Here is a 10,166-nt window from a genome sequence, read left to right on the forward strand (position 1 = left end):
TTTGAACGCTTCAAACCTTTGTTTTTTAAATTCTTGCCTTTTTATTGCCATTTTAATTGCTGTCATGAGTGGTTTGAAGCCTTTCTGTTATCTTTTTGCCTTGGTTGTTAACGTCAGAGTTTGCTTTTCCTTCATAAAGCAGTTTGGATTCTACTTGTGTTTGAAAGATGTTAAATAAATCACACTCAGCTGAGATGAAGGCTTTGTTTATATATTTGCATATGTTGGTTTACGGCCCTTCTTGGACTTTAACTCACCCGTATCTGGCAAAGCAAAGAAAATCAAGTCATTTCTGTAGGTATTTGTAGGGATTTTTGCATTTTTCATGTCTTTGGTGGAGCAGAGACTGCTGCACTGTGAGGCCTTTCTTAGTCATCAGCAGACTTTAAATCACCGGCATTGTCCAGAAAATGAGAATTAATCCTTGTTTTCATAAGAGATGATAAAACTCATTGGTGACGGGACTGTTGATCACTCAGTGTTGGCTCCAACATTAAGATCCAGGGTTTCAGCATTTCCTGCTAATTAAAGCAGGGACTCTGATTAGAAACAAACCCTGATTACGTAAATCAGCCTCAATGCTTCCTCAAGCAGTGCTGAACATCTAAAACTATTCAAAAATGTCCTGGATTTCGAGGCATTATAACAGGTTTGAATGCAAATGTTTGAATTTTAAATTTCAGAGCTGTTAGCAAATTGTGGGAGGAGCCTGATGAGATCATTTAAACGAACCAATCAGAGCAAGCTGGGCCCTTTGTGGTGAGGAGCAGCCTCCCTACTTCCTTCTTCGACTGTAAATCTATAAATATGTTGTTACATGGGAACTTTAATGTGCAAGTTCAGACTTAATATGAATAAAATCAGTTATTTCCAGCTTAGTATTTGTGTGTTATGTGTATTTCTTTTCAAAAAGCGACTTTTTAAAGTTAACAGTTCATCAAAATACTCTAATTTTCTACATGAAAGTAGATAAAGAGCAAATCTTCGTGCCCAGAGGAGGAAATCCATCATGTACCTGTGTATATACCACTACACCTGCAACACACGTGTTCATAAAGCTGTGCAATGACTTTTGGTGCAAATTAAACTTTGCAGTTGGTTATAAAATGAACATGTAACACGTAAACTGTGTCAGTGTTTGTTACCATGTGACCTGTTTGTGGGTTATTGCTTCTCTTCTGGTTTCAGAGTGTTTCCTGGTTGGTGTGGCAGAGAAAAAAAGAGGAAGAGGAGGTTTTTACTGAGTGTCAAACTGCTGCTGGTCTCATTTCATCCAGCTGCAGAATGGAGGGAACATCTGTCCAGGGGCTGCTGGGTGAGTCCCATCTGCTGGATGTGTGTTGGTGTGTAAATGCTGAGAGATGATCACTGCTGCTTCCCACAGCAGAGCAGTCATTAAAGCTCCAGCTGACCTGAGTGTCGTTTCTCTCCAGCTCTGAGCTCACTGCTGTGCTGCACAACAAACCGAGGTCAGTAAACTTCTTCTATCAGTCTGACTCTGATTCTGTCCCAGAAACCCTGTCTGACAGCAGCAACTCTCTGGGTGTCTTTACTGTGAGAGAAACAAACTGTTTCAGCTCTGACTTTGTTGTTCCAGCTCTCCTCTCTGTCACACTCTGAGCTTATTCAATGTCTAATTCATGGAAACCATCACTGTTGGGTCATTTCAGCCCTCACAGCTGGTCTGACTGTGAGTCCCAGCAGCTCTCAGCTGTTTGAAGGAGACTCTGTGACTCTGAGCTGTGAGGAGGACGACAGGAACTCTGCTGGATGGACTCTGAGGAGGAACACAAGCACAGGAACCAGGACTCAGTGTGGATCAGGATGGGGGAGACCAGCTGGTTCCTCCTGTAAGATCAGCTACACATACACAGTGGACAGTGGAGTTTACTGGTGTGAGTCCAGAGAGGGAGCAGCCAGTAACAGCATCAGCCTCACTGTCACTGGTAAGATCAGACTGTGGAGTTAGTGTTGATGAAGCTGTGTGGAAATGGATGAAATGCTGTAGTTTGTCTCTGTGTTGAGGTGGATCAGTGATCCTGCAGAGTCCTGTCCTCCCTGTGATGGAGGGAGATGACGTCACTCTGAGCTGTCGAACAGAGACCCCTCCCCCCAACCTCCCAGCTGCTTTCTATAAAGATGGCTCCTTCATCAGGGCTGAGCCTACAGGTCACATGACCCTCCACCCTGTTACCAGGTCTGATGAAGGCCTCTACAGCTGCACCATCAGCAGTCATGGAGAGTCTCCACCCAGCTGGCTCTCTGTCACAGGTGAGGAGCTTCACTGTCATTTCAACACTTATTTCATCCACAGTCACCTGACCAGGTGGGATTCTCTCTGCAGAGAAACCTACGACCACATATGAAGCTCCGCCCACATCTGAAGCTCCGCCCCCTGCCTCAGCCTCCCTCCACCTTGTGTTCAGACTGCTCCTCCACCTGCTGGTGTTCTGTCCGTACTTAATCTCCACCCTCCTCATGGTGTCTTTATATCGACTCAGAGCCACAGGTAACACTCTGAACCATTCACTGACCTATCAATCAATCAATCAATCAATCAATCAATCAATCAATGATCTTCAGGTCTCTCTAACTGAACTCTCCTTGTTTTGTGAAATTTTCTTCATTTTCTTTCTCACCTGCTCTGACTACAGGAAGTAAACTGCCCGTCTCCACGGCGATGACCCCACCGACCCAGGCTGGGCAGGGATTGGATGATGACTATGATGATGTCACCACAGAGCATCACTTCTGAGCTGAACTGAACATCAGTCTCTACCTGCTGTGTACCACCTGCCCACATCGTCCACTGAAGGAGAAAGTTCTGTCTCAGAGTGGGTCGGCTCCTTGGTACCATTCAGAACTACGAACCCTTAAACAAACTTTGACAAAACTCGAAAGGAAATGGCGTTCAATCAAAGCCAAACATTGGTTCTTTGCCTGGTAAGACTGCCTCATAACATATAAAAATATCTCACGCAGGACAAGAGCCACATGTCATTCAAAGCTAACGGAGGAAAATCTAAACAATCCCAGGTTTCTTTGTGCTTCTGTGGTCAGTTTGACTCACAGCCTTTATGCTGCTGATTATTGTATTTCCCCAGTACTCAGTCATCGCTTTATGGACTCTTTCACCCATTAAAATGAGCCTGTTAGGGAAAAAGTTCATCTTTCAGTTCCTACAGCTGTGGAAAATGTCCTTTTCTTGCTGTGACCCCAGAAAATAGAGAAAGACGTCATTTTTAACATTTGAAAACATCTTTTCCCCCCTTTGATCTTCTTCAGTTGATTTCAACAATCAAAGCTTCTAAATCATTAACTTTTCTGTTGGATCCTCTTCCAACTCGACAGCTTCAGGATGTTCTACCTATGATCAACTCTTCTGCACTTGATCAAATTGATTTCCCTCTTTTAATGAGCCGTGTACCAAAGGTCTCTGAGGTTGCTGTGATTCAGAAACTATTAAAAAAGCCCAACTCTTCATCCAAATGTTTGATGCAGTTACAGACCTTTTATCCAATATTGTTCTTTTCTTTCTAAAGTTCTTGAAAAGATCGTCCTTGAACAACTTATTAACCATTTGCAGAACAACAGGTTAATAGAAGAGTTTCAAAATGGCTTTAGAGCGCACCATAGCACTGAAACTGCATTAAATAAGGTCATAAACGACCTCCTTACTGCCTCTGATAATGGTTTAGTCCCTCTTCTGGTCCTGTTTGATGTCACTGAACTTATTGCTACCACTGACCATAACTTCTTATTAACAGGACTTTAATATTTAACTGGAATCAAGGGTACCACTTCAGACAGGTTGAAGTGTTCTCCTTATACATGCAACCTTTGGGCGATATCATCAGGAAACATGATATGATATCCATCGCTATGCTGATGATACCCAACTCTATGTATCAATGAAAGCTGATTAAACGAACCAGTTTGTAAAATTAGACTTTTCTTAGAGGCATTAAGCATGTTTAAGCTGTAACTTCTTCCTCTTTTTTCCCTAAAATGCTCAGAGAGTCACTTCCTAACCACAGAGTTAGTCTTGATGACATCACCTTAGCCCCTAGTTCTACTGTGAGGAATCTTGGGGTCATTTTTGACCAGGATTTGTCTTTTAATTCTCACATTAAACCGATCTATAGAGCTACCTTTTTCCTCTGCTAAACATCACAAAAATAAGGAGCATCTTGTGCCAAAGTGATGCTGAAAAATTGGTCCCTACATTTGTTACATGTCGGCTGAACTGCTGCGATGCCGTTTTAGCTGACTGTCCAAGCAGTTCCCTGAAGATCTTTCAGTAGATCCAAAATGATGCAGCCAGAGTCCTGACCGATACCACCAAGAGAGACCACATCTCTCCAGTCCTGGCCTAGCTACAATGTCTCCCTGTAAAGTTTAGAAAAGAGGTTAAAATCCTTCTCAGGAGAAGGAAGTTGAAGTTTCTAACTGACCTCTTTTAAAGAGAATATTCTATAATTCATTTATATGCCTTTGAGCTCCTTGTTTTAATATATGTTTCTGTTTGTGTTTTGAACGCTTCAAACCTTTGTTTTTTAAATTCTTGCCTTTTTATTGCCATTTTAATTGCTGTCATGAGTGGTTTGAAGCCTTTCTGTTATCTTTTTGCCTTGGTTGTTAACGTCAGAGTTTGCTTTTCCTTCATAAAGCAGTTTGGATTCTACTTGTGTTTGAAAGATGTTAAATAAATCACACTCAGCTGAGATGAAGGCTTTGTTTATATATTTGCATATGTTGGTTTATGGCCCTTCTTGGACTTTAACTCACCCGTATCTGGCAAAGCAAAGAAAATCAAGTCATTTCTGTAGGTATTTGTAGGGATTTTTGCATTTTTCATGTCTTTGGTGGAGCAGAGACTGCTGCACTGTGAGGCCTTTCTTAGTCATCAGCAGACTTTAAATCACCAGCATTGTCCAGAAAATGAGAATTAATCCTTGTTTTCATAAGAGATGATAAAACTCATTGGTGACGGGACTGTTGAACACTCAGTGTTGGCTCCAACATTAAGATCCAGGGTTTCAGCATTTCCTGCTAATTAAAGCAGGGACTCTGATTAGAAACAAACCCTGATTACGTAAATCAGCCTCAATGCTTCCTCAAGCAGTGCTGAACATCTAAAACTATTCAAAAATGTCCTGGATTTCGAGGCATTATAACAGGTTTGAATGCAAATGTTTGAATTTTAAATTTCAGAGCTGTTAGGAAATTGTGGGAGGAGCCTGATGAGATCATTTAAACGGACCAATCAGAGCAAGCTGGGCCCTTTGTGGTGAAGGGCAGCCTCCCTACTTCCTTCTTCGACTGTAAATCTATAAATATGTTGTTACATGGGAACTTTAATGTGCAAGTTCAGACTTAATATGAATAAAATCAGTTATTTCCAGCTTAGTATTTGTGTGTTATGTGTATTTCTTTTCAAAAAGCGACTTTTTAAAGTTAACAGTTCATCAAAATACTCTAATTTTCTACATGAAAGTAGATAAAGAGCAAATCTTCGTGCCCAGAGGAGGAAATCCATCATGTACCTGTGTATATACCACTACACCTGCAACACACGTGTTCATAAAGCTGTGCAATGACTTTTGGTGCAAATTAAACATGCAGTTGGTTATAAAAGTGAGCATGCAACACGTAAACTGTGTCAGTGTTTGTTACCATGTGACCATGTGACCTGTCTGTGGGTTATTGCTTCTCTTCTGGTGTCAGAGTGTTTCCTGGTTGGTGCGTCACAGAAAAACTCTCAGAGCCTCTGACATGTAGTGGCGCCCAAAGAGGAAGAGGAGGTTTTTACTGAGTGTCAAACTGCTGCTGGTCTCATTTCATCCAGCTGCAGAATGGAGGGAACATCTGTCCAGGGGCTGCTGGGTGAGTCCCATCTGCTGGATGTGTGTTGGTGTGTAAATGCTGAGAGATGATCACTGCTGCTTCCCACAGCAGAGCAGTCATTAAAGCTCCAGCTGACCCGAGAGTCTTTTCTCTCCAGCTCTGAGCTCACTGCTGTGCTGCACAACAAACCGAGGTCAGTGAACTTCTTCTATCAGTCTGACTCTGATTCTGTCCCAGAAACCCTGTCTGACAGCAGCAACTCTCTGGGTGTCTTTACTGTGAGAGAAACAAACTGTTTCAGCTCTGACTTTGTTGTTCCAGCTCTCCTCTCTGTCACACTCTGAGCTTATTCAATGTCTAATTCATGGAAACCATCACTGTTGGGTCATTTCAGCCCTCGCAGCTGGTCTGACTGTGAGTCCCAGCAGCTCTCAGTTCTTTATTAGACGCTCTGTGACTCTGAGCTGTGAGGAGGACGACAGGAGCTCTGCTGGATGGACTCTGAGGAGGAACACAAGCAGAGAAACCAGGACTCAGTGTGGATCAGGATGGGGAGAAGCAGCTGGTTCCTCCTGTAAGATCAGCTACACATTCACATGGGACAGTGGAGTTTACTGGTGTGAGTCCAGAGAGGGAGCAGCCAGTAACAGCATCAACCTCACTGTCACTGGTAAGATCAGACTGTGGAGTTAGTGCTGATGAAGCTGTGTGGAAATGGATGAAATGCTGTAGTTTGTCTCTGTGTTGAGGTGGATCAGTGATCCTGCAGAGTCCTGTCCTCCCTGTGATGGAGGGAGACGACGTCACTCTGAGCTGTCGATCAAAGACCCCTCCCCCCAACCTCCCAGCTGCTTTCTATAAAGATGGCTCCTTCATCAGGGCTGAGCCTACAGGTCACATGACCCTCCACCCTGTTACCAGGTCTGATGAAGGTTTCTACAGCTGTAACATCAGCAGTCATGGAGAGTCTCCACCCAGCTGGCTCTCTGTCACAGGTGAGGAGCTTCACTGTCATTTCAACACTTATTTCATCCACAGTCACCTGACCAGGTGGGATTCTCTCTGCAGAGAAACCTACAACCACATCTGTAGCTCCGCCCACATCTGCAACTCCGCCCACATATGAAGCTCCGCCTACATCTGTAGCTCCGCCCCCTGCCTCAGCCTCCCTCCACCTTGTGTTCAGACTGCTCCTCCACCTGCTGGTGTTCTGTCCGTACTTCATCTCCACCCTCCTCGTGGTGTCTTTATATCGACACAGAGCCACAGGTAACACTCTGAACCATTCACTGACCTGTCAATCAATCAATCAATCAATCAATCAATCAATCAATGATTTTCAGGTCTCTCTAACTGAACTCTCCTTGTTTTGTTAAATTTTCTTCATTTTCTTTCTCACCTGCTCTGACTACAGGAAGTAAACTGCCCGTCTCCACGGCGATGACCCCACCCACCCAGGCTGAGCAGGGATTGGCTGATGACTATGATGATGTCACCACAGAGCATCACTTCTGAGCTGAACATCTCATCAGTCTCTACCTGCTGTGACTTCTTTAACATCCAATAAGTTGTAACTTTGGGTTTTTAACGTGTTTTCAGTGTTTCCTGGTTTCTGTTCTCAGGTTATTCTTTCCTTTGTTGTTTCTAACTTGTTTAATGTACCTGATCTTTTCCTTTTCTTTGGAACTTGCCTTGTGTGTTTCCTTATCCGACCACCCCCTGTTATTTGAGTCTTGCATGAAAATAAAGGTTTGGATGTTGGACTTTAACCCGTCTTGTTTCTTCCTCCCTGAGTTACCATCACAGCATCAGCAGATAAAAAGGACCCCAACTCCCTGCAGCTTTCCAGAGAAGCTTATTACTAATTAAATCAGTTATTAATGCAGCCATCTGTGTGCCTCTGTACTGAATCCATGTGGGATCTCCCTGCAGGGACACCTGCTGGCTGACCTCATCACCCAGAGTTTCTCATGGTCTTGTCTAGAAGCTGAACTCTTTTGTTAAGTGTCAGTAATCCTGACTGATGCTGCTCTGCTTTTCCAAGGACACGGTCTCAGACCCGTTACACCAAACTCTGGATATTGGGGAGGTCAGGAGGGCAGTTCTGGATCGCCTGGGGTACTCGGCGGAGGACCATCGCCGCCGGTTCAGAAGGACCAAACTGGGCTCCACGGACCGTCCGTTCACCTATGCGCAGCAGTTGAATGACGCAGCGACACGGTGGCTGCTGCCAGGGGACTCAAATGGAGAGCGAAGGATGCTGGGCCAAATCGTCCTGGAGCGGTTCGTGGAGGGGCTGCCGAGTGGTTCGGCGGAGTGGGTACGCTGCCACCGACCCACTGACCTGGAGACCGCAATCACCCTCGCGGAGGACCATCAGGCAGTTTTTTTTTTTCCAGGGCCGGACACCGGAGGCTCGGTCAGCATCGCTGGGCCGGCCAACACCAGCGCCCCGGAGGAGGCTGTCAACAGCTGGCTCTCAGCTGGCAACAGCGCGACCGTCTCCTCTCCCCCGCACAAACCTTTGCTGCCCTCTCTTTCCACCCCAGGTTCCAGCCCTGCTCCCGACCCACAGAGGGTCCCTCAGGTGGGGCAGGAGTGTTGGAGGTGCATGCAGCCCGGTCATTTTCGCCGTGAGTGCCCGCTCATGGAGGTCGGACAGGTGATTCGGGTTGTTGGCCCTCCAGCGCCCTCCCCCGGTCCAGGAGGGATATACAGCGTTCCGGTAAGGATTCAGGGGGGTACACATCAGGCAATGGTGGACTGGGGCTGCACGCAGTCTATAGTTCACCAGAATCTGATTCGACCTGGGGCTTTGATAGAGGCAGAATGGGTGGATATTAGGTGTGTGCATGGGGATATTCACAGATACCCCGTGGTCCCGGTTGAAATTCGCTGTAAGGGGAAAAGTATAGTGTGAAGGCTGCACTGGGGCACCCCCTGATTTTGGGAACCGATTGGCCCGGGTTTGATAGGATTTGATTTGGAGCCGACGGTACCTTCACAGGAGGCTCCGTCGGTTCCCGTGTTCGACTTCATGGAAGATTTTCCACTCGAGCAGTCTCGTGATGATACTCTATGCTATGCCTTGGATCAGATGATAAAAATTGATGGTCATATGGTGCGCCCTGACGCAGTGTTAACATATCCGCACTTTTCATTGTGCAGGGACAGAGTGTACAGAGAGAGTCGTGACACTCAGAGGAGATCATAACACAGCTGTTGGTGCCGACAAGCCGTCGGGAAATCGTTTTCCAGGCGGCTCATTATAACCCGATGGCGGGGCATATGGGGTATGAAAAAACGCTGAATCGTGTAATGGCCCGGTTCTATTGGCCAGGCATTCGGGCAGACGTGCGCCGCTGGTGCTCGTCCTGCTCCGAATGCCAGCTGGTTAACCAACCGGCCGTCCCGAAAGCGCCTTTGCGCCCATTACCGCTGATTGAGGTCCCATTTGAGCGTATTGGGATGGACCTCATCGGGCTCTTTCATCGGAGCGCACGTGGATATCGCTTTGTGTTAGTTCTGGTGGATTATGCAACACGATATCCAAAAGCAGTGCCGCTGAGCACCATCTCTGCAAAGAGTGTAGCGCAGGCACTGTTTCAAGTTATCTCCCGAGTCGGGATCCCGAAAGAGATCCTGACTGATCAAGGCACCCAATTTATGTCAAGAACACTGAGAGAACTGTACGGATTATTGGGCATCAAGTCGATTAGAACCAGTGTTTACCACCCTCAAACTGACGGCCTGGTGGAGCGCCTGAATAAGACGTTGAAGTCCATGATCCGTAAGTTTGTGCACGAGGATTGTAGTAAGTGGGATAGGTGGCTTGATCCTCTGCTGTTTGTAGTGCGCGAGGTACCCCAGGCCTCAATGGGATTTTCTCCCTTTGAACTGCTTTCTGGCAGAAAACCACGTGGGGTTTTGGATCTGGTTAAGGAAAGCTGGGAGGGAGGTCCAAGCCCCAGTAAAAATGAAGTTCAGTATGTCCTGGACCTGAGATCAAAGCTCCACACACTAGGGCAGTTGTCACGGGAGAATTTGCTCCGGGCCCAGGAACGTCAGCGGCGGCTGTACAACAGAGGATGTAGGTTAAGACAATTTTCACCGGGAGATAAAGTGCTTGTATTGCTCCCATCTTCTAGCTCAAAATTGCTCGCCAAGTGGCAAGATCCCTTTGTGGTCACACGACAGGTGGGTGATGTCGATTATGAGCTTGTACGATCTGACAGGGGAGGGTCAACACAGATTTATCACCTCAACCTCCTTAAAGCGTGGAGAGAGGCGGAGTCCATTTCCTTGGTGACGGCAATTGC

At 46.1% G+C, this 10,166-nt stretch overlaps 2 protein-coding genes across 2 annotated transcripts; both read left to right on the forward strand.

The window, feature by feature from the left end:
• Window positions 1–1,284: 1,284 nt before the first annotated feature.
• On the forward strand, window positions 1,285–2,507 carry LOC140282326 (low affinity immunoglobulin gamma Fc region receptor II-like). Its single transcript, XM_072376906.1, has 4 exons — window positions 1,285–1,335; window positions 1,418–1,469; window positions 1,671–1,946; window positions 2,026–2,507. Exons 1-4 carry the CDS (start codon window positions 1,285–1,287, stop codon window positions 2,364–2,366), a joined length of 720 nt encoding a protein of 239 aa, XP_072233007.1. The 3' UTR covers window positions 2,367–2,507.
• Window positions 2,508–5,643: 3,136 nt separating this feature from the next.
• On the forward strand, window positions 5,644–7,416 carry LOC140282327 (uncharacterized). Its single transcript, XM_072376907.1, has 6 exons — window positions 5,644–5,652; window positions 5,849–5,886; window positions 5,991–6,040; window positions 6,242–6,517; window positions 6,597–6,842; window positions 6,976–7,416. The coding sequence occupies exons 1-6, from the start codon at window positions 5,644–5,646 to the stop codon at window positions 7,221–7,223; spliced, it is 867 nt and encodes a 288-aa protein (XP_072233008.1). The 3' UTR covers window positions 7,224–7,416.
• The last annotated feature ends 2,750 nt before the right edge of the window (window positions 7,417–10,166 follow it).

This window comes from Leuresthes tenuis, unplaced genomic scaffold (genome assembly GCF_036924035.1).
Source record: "Leuresthes tenuis unplaced genomic scaffold, fLeuTen1.0.hap1 SCAF_22, whole genome shotgun sequence".
Taxonomy (NCBI): domain Eukaryota; kingdom Metazoa; phylum Chordata; class Actinopteri; order Atheriniformes; family Atherinopsidae; genus Leuresthes; species Leuresthes tenuis.